The following is a 14,353-nucleotide window of genomic DNA, read 5'->3' as shown; positions in this document are numbered from 1 at the left end:
GCACTTCTCGAGTAGAGAGCGCACTTCTATCTAAAGTCGGTCCTGGACTCATCACATCAACACCGCGGGCACCGTCCCGTTCACTCACCGACTCCCTCGCTCGCTCACTCACTCCCCTAACTCCGCCCAGCCAGTCGGCGGCCTTGACCGTGATTGCTGGACGGACGGGCGGACCACATGCCGAGGGGGCGAGGGGGGAGACAAAGGAGTGAGAGAAAGGGGAGGGAAGAATGCCGGAAGGGCTCGCCCACATCCGCACCCTCCTCGCTCCTCCGCTGCCCCGGGCCTGGGGCCGTCTGGCGAAAGGCGCGATGAGCTCTTTGATGTAGAAATGCAAATGCAGATACATACTTCTAGTGTGCCCTAGACAAAAGCGGCGGACCTCTCGTCTTTCTCGCACGCGTGGTACTGGCGGGATGTCAACCGTCTAGCTTTGTTCTGTTCATTAATCCATCTCATTCTGTTTCAGAATTGATACTGGTTTCGTGACAACTCCATTAGAGAGAAAGAGAGAGAGAGAGAATGTTGCGCTTCAGATGGTCGAGTTTCCTCTGCTGAAAAATATTATCTAAATAATATTGGTATCAGAGAAAATCAGGGTAACTCTAGGCGGCAGAAGGATATCGTTATAGCTATTAATTGTTTAGTAAGTAAATTCGAGCAGTATTATATTTAGGTTAACGAGTGAAATTTGGCCATGTAATTTGATCATGGCAAGAAAATTTGAAGTCCTGCAAATGACTTACATTTTACATTGTGAATTTTACTTTTAAAAGGACTGCATTTGGAATTGGTTAAATGCGCAAAATACATAAATGTCTATCTAGTCCAGCGTAAAATTTTGAGATGACATAAAAGAAAATAAGGTAGCGTTGTCAAGAAAAAGTTAACTTATACCCTCGTATACAGGTGTTCTGGTTTTGTAATCAAAGCATTGTTTTAATACAAAATTTGTAATTTTATTGTAAATATCAACAAATAAATGTATGAAATTACTAAACAACTTTTACATTGACTTCCCAAAACTCATTTCTTCAGAGAAACATCACCAAAAATGTTTCAGGATCATAAGAAAAAAACATGAGATTTTAAAAACAATTTACACAAACACACAGTTTTCTAAAAACCACTGAATCCTTGTAAAATTGAATTTAAAATAATTCACACAAATGATCAATTCATTGAACATGAATCTTGAGCTTCACAAAAAAATGAAACAAAAACCACCATTGGAATTTTGAAATGATCATTTGTATTTTCAACTCTAGAATGAACCTTTCAGAGCACACAAGTAAATTGGCAACATATCCTTCGTAATTGATATCATTTGAGTGCTACCGATATTGTTACTAAGGTACAGTCTTTGAAAAAAAAAATGAATGAAGGCCACAGAAAATTAACAGACAGAAACACAATAATAAATAACTCAAGGATAAAAGATGTTTTAAGCAACAGATGCCAGCCAAACTTTCACAGGCTCAATACCACTGGGGTCATCTGAGAGACCACTTGTCTCAGCAAAGTCAATCTGAGCAGTGAGTTGTGAGAAAGTAAAATCCTTACCCTCTTTTCCAAGGTATGAATGGGCAACATTCTTATCAGCAATGCTATCCAACTGTTTGTCCTTGGTGTCACGGAGGAGATTCCTTTAAAGAGTAGGCAAAAAATTGAATAACTTGGAATGTTAAAAAAATTGAGCTCTGTTGCTCTGAAAAGATTAATTTCTAAGTATAGTACTTACAGCTCCCTCTCCAGGTTTGTTTTAAGAAGAGAACTGCCCTTGGCCATAGGTTTGTCCTGTTTATTGGCAAGAATTAGTATGGCTGGGTTACTACGGGAAATAACACTGTCTAGCAGGATGTTATATAAAAACCTAAAAGAAGGGAAAGGGATAGTTATTTAACGACTTTCAAAACAGAATTGTTAATAGAAAATTTACTCACTACACTTACTCAGCAACATCTCGTAAATCTTTTTGAAAAGTCATGGCATCAACAACAAAGATCAAAGCACGTGCCGAACTCTTGTACTGATCCAAAAACTTCATACGTAATCTTTCATGACCAGGAATATCAATTATTTTGAGAAGACCCTGATAAATGTGTAAATAAAAAAATACTGTTACATTTCAGTACAGTGAATACAAGGGGAAGGTAGGTCCTTGTAGTAAATACCTTGTTTGTCTGATAGTCACCAACATTCTCTTTGATTGAAGTATGAGTATCAGCTTTGCGCCCATATAACAACTTTGACCAAATCAAAGTTTTTCCTGCATCACATAAGCCTAACAGCAATATGCTTCGACGAGCGGTACGCTGACGAAGGAAGAGCTTCAGAATAACTGTAAGGAAACAAAGGCATGTTTATTTTAACAAATTCATACACTTAACCATATGGAGAACATAACCCTGAAACTCACCATAAGTTAATACAACGGCAAAAATGGCAACAAGAAAGCCGATAAACTGAGGATCATTAAAGTCAAATTTGAAACCCTTTATAGTATCCTTTATACTAAAGCCTCGTCTTCCCAATTTCGCCGAAGGCTTTGCAGTTGCATCCATATTTGTTGGTTGATAAATCGCCGTGCAATATTTGAAATCACAACAAAACAACACAACGACAACAACAACAACACCCGCTTGCAGATGACGCGGACTCTGGTTTGGTCTATATTCGGATTTCGATTCGGAGGCACCAGGAGGCACCTACCTTGAGGCTACCATGTTAAAAGATCAAGTGGGCCGTGGTTTTGTTTTACGAAGTCAATTTGATACACCCTCAAACTAAACGCTTCTGCAGAAGCAAAGCGCTGTGCGCTGTGTTGTTGCTGCGTGAAAAAGTTCGTTTAATTTCTGAGTTATTTATTTTTATTGTTAGCTTGTAGTTGCCAGTACTATACATCTTGTCAAAAAATCGTTAATTACATCAAAATCTTTTCTTAAAGATGATACCTGCTAACCGCATCATGCAATTGAGCGAACTTTGCTTGTTTTATTTGTGTCAATAACGTTCTTTGCTCTTTATTATGTCACCTTTATCAAATTTGTTGGTTTTGTTTGATCTCGTATTTTGCTTAGCTGTTGAAAAATACATTTCCAAGAATTAGTCCCCTAGAAATAGTGTTCACCCTCTTGGGGACATCAATATCACTTTTCTGTGAAGGATACCTAATACTTTTTTGTCTGCTTCATTATTTCAATACTCACCACAATTCCCCTTTTTATTTAATCAAACTTGTTACCCCCTAACGCTTTTGTTCTTTCACTGTCTTGGTCCAGTTCTCATGTTACTAGTTTGATAGTAGTCCTATTGTCTTACTATTTTATTTTAATCTGTTCCTCTTCTGATTTTCATAGGTGCTGCAATGTCGTAAATGTATATCTTCTTTGTACAGTAATGGTCATGTCTTCAGACATCCTGAAGTTCCAAAATTTGCGCATGCAGGTGAGTTTCTTTAATTTGCAGGGTTTATAAGGTTGTGGATATTGTTTTTAAGAAATGGTTACTCTGTACACAATTCTTTTTCATTTCATTCAGGCTATAGAAAACGACTCCCTGAGGGAGGATGATTGAAAGCGTATCACGACGTGCTTTCAGTGGTTCCAGTGGAACATACAACGTGAGAGCCTCCGAGCTGGCGCGTGACAGAAGACTAAAGACCCTCACAGCCACTGTGGTATTTCTCGATGACTCTCAGCACTGCTTTCAGTTGGAGGTTAGTAATTTGACTATTATGATTATTCTACTTGCAAAATATCCTCTGAGATTTTGATTTTGATTTATTTTTATCTACCTGCAACTATCAGAAGCGTGCCAAAGGCCAGGTTTTGCTGGACCTGGTGTTCCAGCATCTGGAACTCATCGAGAAAGATTACTTTGGGCTACAATATTCAGATAATGGAGTTCTACCAACACCGCCAAATCCTGACGTGATGGTAACTCAATTGATTTTGATATCTTTTAAATACATCTAGCTCACCACAATGTGGCTAAAGACACCACACATTCTTTTATCTATCTATTTATTTTTGTGAAAATAATTTCATTTACCTCTTGCAGAGATGGCTAGATCCTGCTAAACCCGTTAAAAAACAGATTAAAGGTAAAATATTCTAAACATTTTGTCATTTGTGTGTAGTGCTCTCATTTTCCTTTCTAAACGACATTCTCTAATATCCAAATTCAATTTCTCTCTAGGAGGTAGCCTGTACTTCAGAGTAAAATTTTATGTCTCCGATCCAAGCAAACTTCAAGAAGAGTACACTCGTTACCACTTGTACCTTCAAGTTCGTCAAGATATTTTGCAAGGAAGGCTTCAAGTTTCTCCAAGCACAGCTTGCCTTCTTGCCAGTTATACTGCACAATGTGAGTTAGGATAAAATAAGGTGTATTTCTCCCTAATTGCTGCTATCTGTATCTAAGTTAATTTTTGTCTGCAGCGGAGTTAGGAGACTATCATCCGGAAGAACATGGACCAGGCTATCTCTCACATCTTCAACTCATGCCAGGACAAACGGAAGAAATGGAAAGGAAAGTGGCAGAACTCCACAAGTTGCACAAGTAGGTAGCCAAATCCCTACTGACTGCTATTCTTTCCATCAATTTGTTTTGTAAATATATGGTTTTTCTTTTTATTTATTAGGGGTCAGACTCCTGCAGATTCAGAGTTTAATTTTCTAGATCATGCGAAACGACTTGAAATGTATGGAGTAGATTTACATCGAGCAAGAGTGAGTGCTATCTGCTCTTTTGTTTTAGCAATGCTTCTCAGTATTTTCAATTGACTTTGAACATATTAATTTTGCCTATATTACCATGCCCTAAAGATGTATTCGTTCATATTTGCAGCAGGATTCTTCAGGCAAAGAGATACAACTCGGTGTAACATCTATTGGACTTGTAGTCTTCCAAAATAATGTTAGAATTAACACATTCTCTTGGTCCAAAATTGTAAAACTGTCATTCAAGAGGAAGCAGTTCTTTGTGCAGCTGCGAAGAGAGCCGGTATGATAGAATTCTTGTTCAAGAAAAACTCTTGAGTGTTGTTGTATGTTATATGTGTTCTGATAACTTCTATTATTTCATTTTCAGTCTGAAAACTATGATACTCTCCTTGGTTTCAATATGCTCACATATAGATCATCTAAAAATCTTTGGAAGTCATGTGTTGAACATCATACATTTTTCCGTCTCCATTCACCTCATGTGAGACCAAGGAGATTTCCTCTCAGCCTGGGTTCAAAATTTACCTACTCTGGTCGCACAGAGTTCCAAACAGTGGAAGATGGCAGGCAACGTGCCCGCACGGATCGCACTTTTGTACGGTAAGGTCATAATCACTTCACATACCTGGGTTGTTTGTAGATTATTGTTTAGTTGAAATATTTGCCTATCTATTTTTGCAGCACTCCAAGTAAAAGACCTTTCAGGACTACTGTTTCTGCTGCTGCTGTTGAGGATAAAACTGTTTTATCAGTGGCACCTACTCGTACACCAAGACCCCATGACAATAAAGTGACTTCTCTTGGGGCTCGGGAGCCTCGCAAGGCGTGGGGTGAAGCTTCTCATCCATCAGACGAGTATGTGTGGAATGTTTCTACAATCTAACTGTTTCTTTACTCACCCTTTCTCTTTAAGGAAGAGCACCTAATGAATTGTTTGCTTATTTTTCACAGTGAGGGTGGATTTTTGGATGTGAGAGGTGAGGAGAGGATTGGTAGGCCATTTACACCTTCACTCCCTTCAAGCCGGGCTATGACTTATGTTGATGAAGAACCAGTTGAACCAGAACTGGCTGTGAACGGCAGCACAACAACCAGTACTTTTGAAATGCCAAGTCTTACAGAACTACAACCACCTCAGGTAAATTAACTAACAATATTGACCAGCATGTTATTAATTACATTCATATTACAAGATTTTTACTCAACTTAAATTTGGGTATTGGTTCAAAATTAATTATACTAGTTGTACACTTTTCTAGCCACCTCCTGAAGAAGGTTTAGTAATGATACGGATCAGCCCAGATGAACAGGGAAGGTTTGGATTTAATGTTAAAGGTGGAGCTGATCTGAGTATGCCTATACTTGTCTCAAGAGTTGCTCCTAACACACCAGCCGATCGATCCTACCCTAAATTAAATGAAGGTGATCAAGTAAGTTATTTTTCCAACAATCGAACCAATGATTGCAACTCCTGAATTAATTTGAGTTCATAGTATTTTTATTGCTTATCTTAATTTTTGTAGGTCCTACTAATAAATGGGCGGGAAGTGGCTGGTTTGAGCCATGACCAAGTTGTTAACCGTATCAGGGATTCACGGGATGGGCATTGTGGAGAGTTAGTTCTCACTGTTAGACCAAATGGTATGTTACTGTTTTTGCATCTTTCTGAAACTAATTTTAAGTTATCTCTAAATTAAATTATAATTATTGATTTTTTAAAATCAACAGCCATGTATGAGGCTCATGAAGAAGAGGAACCACCTTACCAGTATGTCCCTGACACAATTGGAGGTTCTGGCAGTGGACCTACTGGTCCATTGGCTAGCGGTGATGCACTTGCCCAATCTATGCTGTTGTTGGAGGATGGCTTAGCAAGTGGTGCTCTTTTAGCACAATTTGAACAGCTTTATCGCAAAAATCCGCAACTCACAGCTAATGAAGCTCGGAAACCTGAGAACCAAATGAAAAATAGATACAGAGATATTTCCCCATGTAAGTGGCATACTCTGGAAAAAATACTGTTTGTTATTTTATTTTTTTACGTACTTTTACCTACATAGTTTGCAATTTGTACAATTTCTTTTTAGATGATACAACCCGGGTGATTTTGCGGGCTGGATCCACTGGAGATTACATCAATGCAAACTATGTTGATATGGAAATACCTGGTTCAGGAATCATCAATAAGTATATAGCTTGTCAAGGTATGTACTGTGCTGGAAACAAAGCCACACTGAAATATTCTATCTTTCGTAAAGAAAGGATGTGACTTAAAATTTTTGTACTCCTAGGTCCTTTATCAAATACTGTTCAAGACTTCTGGCAGATGGTTCTTGAAGCTCGAAGCACCTTAGTTGTTATGTTAACCACTGTGATTGAGCGAGGGAGAACCAAGTGTGCTCAATATTGGCCAGAAGTTGGTAGCACCATGGAACTGAATAATGAAATAACAGTCACTTGTAACAGTGAAATAACTGATTCGACTCATAGCTTTGTTTTCCGAGAATTTGTTTTGCGCCAGGCATCGGTAAGAATCCTAAAATAAATTTTGTTTGGTGGTTAAGCTTCATTGATAAATGGATTAGAAATTCATGGATTTGTTTTCTCTAGACTAAGGAAGTACAAAATATATGCCACATGCAGTACTTGGCATGGCCTGACCATGGTGTTCCAGAAGATTGGATCCGTTTCGTTGAATTTACTGAGAAGGTTCGTCATGCAAGACGTGGCATGGTTGATCCAACTATTGTTCATTGTTCTGCTGGTATTGGTAGAACTGGTGTTTTAATTTTAATGGAGACAGCAATGGGACTCATTGAGGCAAATCAGCCTGTCTATCCCCTGGATATAACACGATCAATGCGTGACCAACGGGCTTTAATGATCCAGACGCCAGTAAGTTTGTGTAGTACATTTTCTGAAATTGACCTTCTACCCTTTATTAAGTAGCTACTTTGCTACTATAGTTTTACTCTAATCTTTTAATTTATTTTTACAGGCACAATATCATTTTGTATGCAGTAGTGTGCATAGGGCTTTCAGTGAAGGCAGGGTAAAACCATTGCCAGAATTTAGCAGGTGAGGTTGCCATTGAAGAACTTACAAACTTTGCCAGTGAATTTAATTAACAAGATTAGTGAAAAGATGCAGCTGTGAGGGCTGCTTTTGTTTTCCTATTGTTCTTCATTGGCTGACCAAATGATGCCTGCTGCTATGATAAAAGTGAGTTGTAGTTAATGTTATTGAACTCCAGTCCTTCCACACAATCGTCCTTAGGGCTCACTGTCCTGCTGGTTGCCGTCCACCTTTCAATCTCATATTATGTTCATTTAACAGCTTGGTTAGACATTGACATTAGACTATTTAAGTAAAAAAATACCAGAAGTCTGAATTTCATTTCCTCTCATCATGCTTAACATTGGGAGGGTTCATCAAAAAGTTATTTATGCTGTTATGATTTAAAACTGGCCTAGCGTAAATTCAATGGCTTAATTAAAAGAGGAAGAGTTGTGATATCAAAGGTCTTGCAGTAAACAAAGAATGACATTCTGACATTTTTTTTAGACCTGACAATTATTCTGTAGGTATTTGTATGAATAAATTTTGCGACCTTGATATGCATTTGGTGGGGAACAGTTTTTTTTTTTTCCTTTTTTTTTTTCTCGTATGTGTGTGCAGGAATTTTTTAAGATTCTGCTACTGAGGCTCACATCAGTATTTGAGGGTAGAAACAATCAAACTTCTTCCTCCTTTGTATATTAAAAAGAAGATGTTTCTTTGAACTTTTCTTTATAGTTTAAATTGCTTGTCACAAGTGCATATTCAGTGATATATAGATTAGTTAATAGGCAGTTTAATCAATTCTACATATCCAGGAAACTTTTAGTTTGCTGCTAAATTGAAATCTTCTAAAACAATAATGTGTTAGCCTAAACCAATTTATCTGACGTTAATTTGATTTAAATTGTTTTCTTGCTCATCTATTTGTCTTCCTAACGTTCATAGTGAATTTGTGTTCATTTGCTTTTTTTAAATTTTTGTGTGACATGTATGTGCTTTTTCTGCTATTACGTATTGAGAATGCTTGGTATAGTCTGGTCCTGTGTCCGGTTAAATTACTTCATTTTTTGCGTTAGCATTAACTTTGGCCGAAGTGAGATACTTTTGTGTTTCATGTGCACTAGCATCCCACGAGAGCCCACTTTAATTGTGTCACTTAACACTGCGTTCTCTTTTCTGCCTGAATGACCTAAGAACTCAATTAAAACAGCAAACCAATCAAAATGAAAAAATTCTTAGCAATTTTTTCAGTTGCTTTTTAGAATACTTGTATGATGTCAGTTATGAAACTGATATATAAATGTAGTAATTTGTGGGGGACCCAGTTTGTGTGCAATCATGGTTCTTATTTTATTTGTATATCTGAGCTTTAACCATTCATCTTTTATTCATGCCATTTGAACCTAATTCCTTTCTAATCTGCTCATTTGCTTGCCTATTGTCTCATTGTGCATCTCAGGAAACTTTGGTACTCTAGTGGATTCCTAACTTCACATTGAAGACACAATTTTTGTTTCTTGATATGTATGCATGGCATCTTTTACTGATAGAATGATACCACCTATTGTTTTTAATGATTTCAAAATAGTTTTTTTAACCAATTAATTTATGTTCTACTGGTACTGTAGAAATTTGTGTTTTATGAAATTTTGTGATGATCTTAATGCTGTGAGCAAATTGCAGTGTGCACGGCACTCTTATCAAATCCTCGGATTGGCAGAAGATACTTCTACATTTGCTGAAGTCTGTTGATTCATGTTATGTTAAATTTTTATTCTAGAATTGATCATCTGTCAAAATAGGAGGCTTGTGAATTTTAAGTAGATTCTTGTCTTGGGTTAAAGTATGTGTGTATGCTCAAAGAAGATGAAGTCTGACATGAAAGATAAGTTTCTTAATTGTATTCAAAAACAGTGATTATATTAGGAATTAGCATACTTAATTAAAGCAGCTGTCTAAAATTGTCTAATGAACACCATTTCTTTCACAGTTGTGCTCTAATTCTTTACATATCTCTCATCTAGAGAAATACTGAGGTGGGGCCTTGACAAGAATCATTAACCTTTGTAGGGGAGTGTTTTGATATGGATTTGGTGCACACTGCATGAGCGTAATTCAGTCAGTCAAAGTGTGCACTTGTATGTTTTTTAAATTTATTTTTGTGTAGATAATGAAAATAATGTATAAAGATGTCTGTATGTATTTAGTTGTCCTCTGTTCAACATGATGGAAGTTTCTAATTGTTGTGATTCAGACTTTTTATAGAGTATATGTTAAAATAATATATTTATTTAATTTTGTGTTCTTTTCAAATGCTTTGATTGTTCTGTGTACTGTGTTTTGCTAAAATCAGGAAAACTGTATGTGCTTTCTACAGTGTATTTCTCATCTTCTCATGTAGTAATTTGAATGTAAAGGTACATTACGTCATGTATACAGGGTACCTTAGATGTTAGGCAGTTCCACATTGTGTTCATAGTTTTGTTTCATCTCTCTTGAACTGATTAAGGGTGCCAATGTTCTTTCCATTAGGTCATAAGGCTGTTATTTCATCAAGGTTAGTTTGTTTCCTCATTTCATTCTCAAAGGATACAACAGAACCTAGCCATTGGAAAAAGTTTTGGAAACACAACTTTTCGTTTCATTACAAAGCCTTGTGTGGGACTAAAGTTATTTCAAGTTCCCTTTGTATATTAAATTGGATCATATCTGACTGCAATTTTTTTCTTCATAATAGAGATTATTATTTCATCCACTGAGCATTAATGCACACTTCAGTGCTTGTCTAGTCGAATCATTGTATTGAAACCTTTAAGGAAATGTTAATTGGAGCAATTATTTAGCTATGTATTGTAATTTTAGAGGACATAATTACCAAATCCTCAAAATCACCAATGATACATGTAAAAGCGGTGCAGACTGATTTATTTACCTAGTAATCATTCAGTTGCTGCAAAATGTAGATGTACTTATAAATCTCAAACTTGATTTGTGAAGTCTTACACAGCTAAAATGTCTCTCATAATTGCAGTGGCAGTGTGATTATTTTTTATGTAGAATAGAGATTAATTTTGAAATTGAGGTTTGTGATTGCTTCTTTTCCTCACCAAGTCCTTGTAGGTAGTTCTGGCGGCATAATAATTTGTGGTGTATTTTTCTGTAATAATAATTCATTGTAACACATTTAACGAAGGATGGTTGTGTAAGACAGAACCTGTGACAATATTGTTGAATTGATAGTGAATATACTGGTTTCATTCAAGAGATGGGGTGTATCTGATTTCCCTCTGCCCAGTCCATCAATTAATATTACAATCAATTGATTAAGAGTTTATTTATGAGTAAAAAACCTTGTATACATGTTCCAGGCCATTTCTAGGTCAGTGGTTTGCGATACTTGGCCTGGACCCATACTCTGTACATGGTTAATTGCTTTCCGCGATTGACCTGTAATCTTCTATCAACCAAATTTTGTTCTTCAACGAATCCTGCTCCCTTGAACAATGTTCTCAACTCATCTTTGTGGAACAGAAAAAGCATAAAATTCAATTTTTTCACAAATTTTAAAATAACTCAAAGAAACTCTATAGTAACATCATACCTTGAGTAAAAAAGTAGACTCTGGTTCCATCTCCTCTTGAGTAAAAGTTATCTCCAAGGCAACGACCCTTTTTAAAACGCAGCTGAGCCATGTCGTAGCGGCCATAATCACGGAAAACTACCAAACCACCTGGTTTCAGGTACTCATATACTTTGTTGACTACTTGGTCCATCCTATATATAAATGAGTAGGCAATAAGAAAACACATAATAATATTAAGAAAGTACATTTACCAAAGGCATCTTATACTTTTCTGGACTAATTGCTGACAAGACAAAAATGATAGCAATGATGTCTAAAGTCCCCTTTTCAAAAGGAGCATTCCATTCATCAGCAGTTACATCACAAACAAAAGCACAACACCTGAAAATTTAAGGTAGATGTAAAAATGTTGACAGATATTGAGGCAATAAGAATCATACTGATGATCAAGCCAACCTTGATGTATCATATTCAGGGGTTTCTTTCATAATGTCAATTGCAGTGGAAGAGAAATCGCAGCAATACACAAATAAATTTTTATCTTGACTGTATTGCAAAATTGGAAAGACAGTGTTTCCAACACCACACCCTATTTCCAGAATACACCTCTTATAGTCAGGTTTCAGTTCCGACTCAATTTCGTCTGGTTTGTGAGGCGCTAGTTCAGGAAATTCAGTGAAAAGCCAGTGCCTATCCTTAAAAAATCTACAAAAAACAATAAAAATAGTCACACAATCTTAATTATATAAATCAAATTCCAACGATTTATAAATACCATACCGGTTTTGGTGGTTGCTGTAGAAAGAATCCCAATATTTATTTGCATCTTGTTCAAATTTTTGTCGATCCTCTTCAGATGCTATTTTTTCAGAGTTTTCAGCAACCTTTTTTTGAGCTTGAACTTGCTGCTCTTCATCCCACTGGACATTATCCCTAGTTTGAAAATAAATAAAGGTATATTTTGAAAAATAAACTTTCTAACAAACCAAGCTAATCTCAACCAAATAAGCAATTACTAACCATGCATTGTGCTTGAATACTTCAGAGGAATCGGTTAAAAACCTCGTACCAAATTGTGGTCTTTTCTCGTCTTTTTCAGCATTGCAGTCTGCTGAACCACTTGATTTCGATGAAGATTGCTCCTGTTCTGTCATTTTTGCAAATTATAACCTAAATAAAAACGAGGTAAGGAAGTGGAGGTGTAGGAGTTACTCCGCCTCGGTCGATACTCCGTGTCGACAGATTCCTTACGCGCAATGAGATGAGGGCGCCACTTGCAATGAAAATGTCCAGTGACATTGGTGTGAGACGCGAAGCTTAGGGATTTCACCAGCGAGATAGCGCTGATGGCTTCGGTCAACTTTTAAAGCCCAAGCCTCCCAAGAGCAATTGGCGATATCGGTGTAAATATTGACCTTATCCTGGGTGTTTTGTGTTGTATTCGTTGAAATTTCACCGATCCCTTGACTTTGTCGGAACTGTGTTGTGGTGGAAGTTGTGCATTGCCGTGATTCAAGTCGCAGAGGGATAATTTTGTGGTTAGAGTAAGTATGATGTCAGTAATGTACTTGCTTGACCAAAAGGGATGGGCCCAGTGAAGTAGCTGTCATAGTTGGTGGCTTAGGTCGTAAAGCAATTACGTTTCGCTCCACCGTGCTTGTGAAAATATCAGGAATATCAGATGCGGTACTGCGTCTTAATTAGCAAGTGTTTTGTACATGATTTAAAGGTAGAATCTGCTGTCGGATGTACGGTTTCTGTGAACTTCTGCCGTCTGCTTCGGAAGCCTATTTAGTTTATTGTGCGGACCTGTTTTTTATCTCATTCTTTCAAACTCAGTGAAGTTTTGTGTGATTGTAAAATCGTTCGTGGCTACCTCCTCCCTCTTGTGCGTCATTTCATCTCGGTTTCAGACCACAACCAAGCCAATTACCGGACACCCGTTGCCAAAATTATAGATGTGAGATAATGTTAACCTCCAAGAAGTGTTAGAACGTCTGGACCATTATTGTCCGTTGTTCATTTAAAAGATACGCCGTTAGTTGTAGGTTTTCAACGTTTCTGTTTTCTTTTCAGATGTTTCTGGCGAGTGCTGAAAATGATGTTCTTTAACCTTCAAACATCGGCTTCTGCCTTCGCCGGTCTTTAGATTTGTAAGTATCAAAATTACTCCTCTTCATACATTGTTTGTATACTGTGTCGTAACTGAGCCAATTTTCTACCATTTGTGTTTTGGGCCTTTGAGTATTGGTTCTCTTCAATGAAGTAACTGGTGAGGCATATAGGAAACACCTTTGGTTCTTAAGTAAGGTCTTAACACCCTTGCTTTACAGGCATAATGATTATCATCTTATCTTAGGTTTCCTCTTTTTACTGCTAGAGGTCTTTCCATCATTGTCTCTTTCAATCGACGTGACCTCTGCTGTGAATGGAATGGGTGGGGCTGGTGGTTTTTTGTGTTAAGGGTAGCAATTTACGGTCGTTTAGATTCTGGCACTTTACATTGTTCGTTTTGATCACGCACGTAACGCACCCCCTGCTTGCCAGACAGAACGGCGAGACTTGCTTCATGTAGTACGGACTCAATACGCGATACACGCCGTTTCCCATCTCTGCACAAACGTTGTCAAAATAGCGGAATGAGTCGTCCGTTAAGCCCTTAAGTTTTAAGTAGATTTTGCGACATTGTGGGCCGGACTCTAGAAGAAAGTTGCGTGCAATCCGCCACCTCTCCAAAACCATCGGTGAGGGTGGCTCGTTTTGTTTTTGTGTGATTTCTGAGGTTAGACACTAGGGCCCGGTCCAGACCCGCCGCCCCGCCACGCCACGCCCCGCCACGCCCCGCGGTCTCCACGCCTGGGGTCCCTATGCAGGAAATCTCTCATTAGGGAATATGGTGTGGCCGTGCTTGTCGCGACCGCGGCCCTTCGCCCCGCTGCGCTGGCACGCCGCTAGCTAGGGTGCTGTTTGTGTGTGTGGGGGG

The 14,353-nt window shown here is 37.9% G+C and overlaps 4 protein-coding genes across 13 annotated transcripts in view; 2 read left to right on the top strand and 2 right to left on the bottom strand.

The window, feature by feature from the left end:
* Positions 1-651: 651 nt before the first annotated feature.
* On the bottom strand, positions 652-2,645 carry LOC113203323 (signal recognition particle receptor subunit beta). Its single transcript, XM_026417936.2, has 5 exons — positions 2,420-2,645; positions 2,175-2,341; positions 1,953-2,092; positions 1,742-1,873; positions 652-1,646 (listed from the first exon to the last, which is right to left on the bottom strand). Exons 1-5 carry the CDS (start codon positions 2,562-2,564, stop codon positions 1,445-1,447), a joined length of 786 nt encoding a protein of 261 aa, XP_026273721.1. The 5' UTR covers positions 2,565-2,645; the 3' UTR covers positions 652-1,444.
* Positions 2,646-2,744: 99 nt separating this feature from the next.
* On the top strand, positions 2,745-11,051 carry LOC113203321 (tyrosine-protein phosphatase non-receptor type 4). Of its 2 annotated transcripts, none has more exons than XM_026417933.2 (19): positions 2,745-2,842; positions 3,360-3,447; positions 3,541-3,718; positions 3,810-3,938; positions 4,063-4,105; positions 4,201-4,368; positions 4,443-4,563; positions 4,646-4,733; positions 4,855-5,007; positions 5,095-5,327; positions 5,409-5,582; positions 5,679-5,865; positions 5,987-6,157; positions 6,251-6,368; positions 6,456-6,719; positions 6,815-6,931; positions 7,019-7,254; positions 7,338-7,622; positions 7,726-11,051. In XM_026417933.2, the coding sequence occupies exons 3-19, from the start codon at positions 3,569-3,571 to the stop codon at positions 7,807-7,809; spliced, it is 2,721 nt and encodes a 906-aa protein (XP_026273718.1). In that variant the 5' UTR covers positions 2,745-2,842; positions 3,360-3,447; positions 3,541-3,568; the 3' UTR covers positions 7,810-11,051. The 2 variants fall into 2 exon arrangements, with proteins under 2 accessions (XP_026273718.1, XP_026273717.1); XM_026417932.2 differs by having other exon boundaries at positions 4,852-5,007.
* Positions 11,052-11,096: 45 nt separating this feature from the next.
* On the bottom strand, positions 11,097-12,642 carry LOC113203322 (tRNA N(3)-methylcytidine methyltransferase METTL2). The gene is made up of 6 exons (XM_026417934.2): positions 12,391-12,642; positions 12,151-12,303; positions 11,827-12,075; positions 11,638-11,751; positions 11,389-11,561; positions 11,097-11,305 (listed from the first exon to the last, which is right to left on the bottom strand). The coding sequence occupies exons 1-6, from the start codon at positions 12,522-12,524 to the stop codon at positions 11,163-11,165; spliced, it is 966 nt and encodes a 321-aa protein (XP_026273719.1). The 5' UTR covers positions 12,525-12,642; the 3' UTR covers positions 11,097-11,162.
* Positions 12,643-12,751: 109 nt separating this feature from the next.
* Positions 12,752-14,353, top strand: part of LOC113204762 (protein alan shepard) — a 95,075-nt gene continuing 93,473 nt past the window's right edge. For 3 of the 9 annotated variants that reach the window (XM_052271326.1, XM_052271325.1, XM_052271319.1), the window contains exons 1-2: positions 12,758-12,914; positions 13,447-13,523. The gene's annotated coding sequence lies outside the window, so the exon portion shown is untranslated. Of the gene's footprint in view, positions 12,915-13,080; positions 13,100-13,168; positions 13,331-13,446; positions 13,524-14,353 lie in introns of those variants that run through there. The other 6 variants (XM_052271324.1, XM_052271323.1, XM_052271327.1 and 3 more) reach the window with 5 other exon arrangements.

The sequence above is a fragment of the Frankliniella occidentalis genome, unplaced genomic scaffold (genome assembly GCF_000697945.3).
Source record: "Frankliniella occidentalis isolate FOCC.00 unplaced genomic scaffold, Focc_3.1 Scaffold157, whole genome shotgun sequence".
NCBI classification, from domain to species: domain Eukaryota; kingdom Metazoa; phylum Arthropoda; class Insecta; order Thysanoptera; family Thripidae; genus Frankliniella; species Frankliniella occidentalis.
Note: the sequence above shows the minus strand (reverse complement) of the source record. Positions and strands in the feature narration are given on the sequence as shown.

Excerpts from the sequence above, each read along its gene's own strand:
- LOC113203322 (XM_026417934.2), bottom strand. The coding sequence starts at position 12,524 with ATGACAGAACAGGAGCAATCTTCATCGAAATCAAGTGGTTCAGCAGAC. Across the intron at positions 12,076-12,150 it reads TACAGCAACCACCAAAACCG|ATTTTTTAAGGATAGGCACT; the intron begins GTATGGTATTTA and ends TGTTTTTTGTAG. Across the intron at positions 11,306-11,388 it reads AGTCTACTTTTTTACTCAAG|ATGAGTTGAGAACATTGTTC; the intron begins GTATGATGTTAC and ends TGTTCCACAAAG.
- LOC113203323 (XM_026417936.2), bottom strand. The coding sequence starts at position 2,564 with ATGGATGCAACTGCAAAGCCTTCGGCGAAATTGGGAAGACGAGGCTTT. Across the intron at positions 2,342-2,419 it reads TGCCGTTGTATTAACTTATG|TTATTCTGAAGCTCTTCCTT; the intron begins GTGAGTTTCAGG and ends GTTTCCTTACAG. Across the intron at positions 2,093-2,174 it reads GTGACTATCAGACAAACAAG|GGTCTTCTCAAAATAATTGA; the intron begins GTATTTACTACA and ends CACATTTATCAG.
- LOC113203321 (XM_026417932.2), top strand. The coding sequence starts at position 3,569 with ATGATTGAAAGCGTATCACGACGTGCTTTCAGTGGTTCCAGTGGAACA. Across the intron at positions 4,106-4,200 it reads CGTTAAAAAACAGATTAAAG|GAGGTAGCCTGTACTTCAGA; the intron begins GTAAAATATTCT and ends ATTTCTCTCTAG. Across the intron at positions 6,369-6,455 it reads TCTCACTGTTAGACCAAATG|CCATGTATGAGGCTCATGAA; the intron begins GTATGTTACTGT and ends TAAAATCAACAG.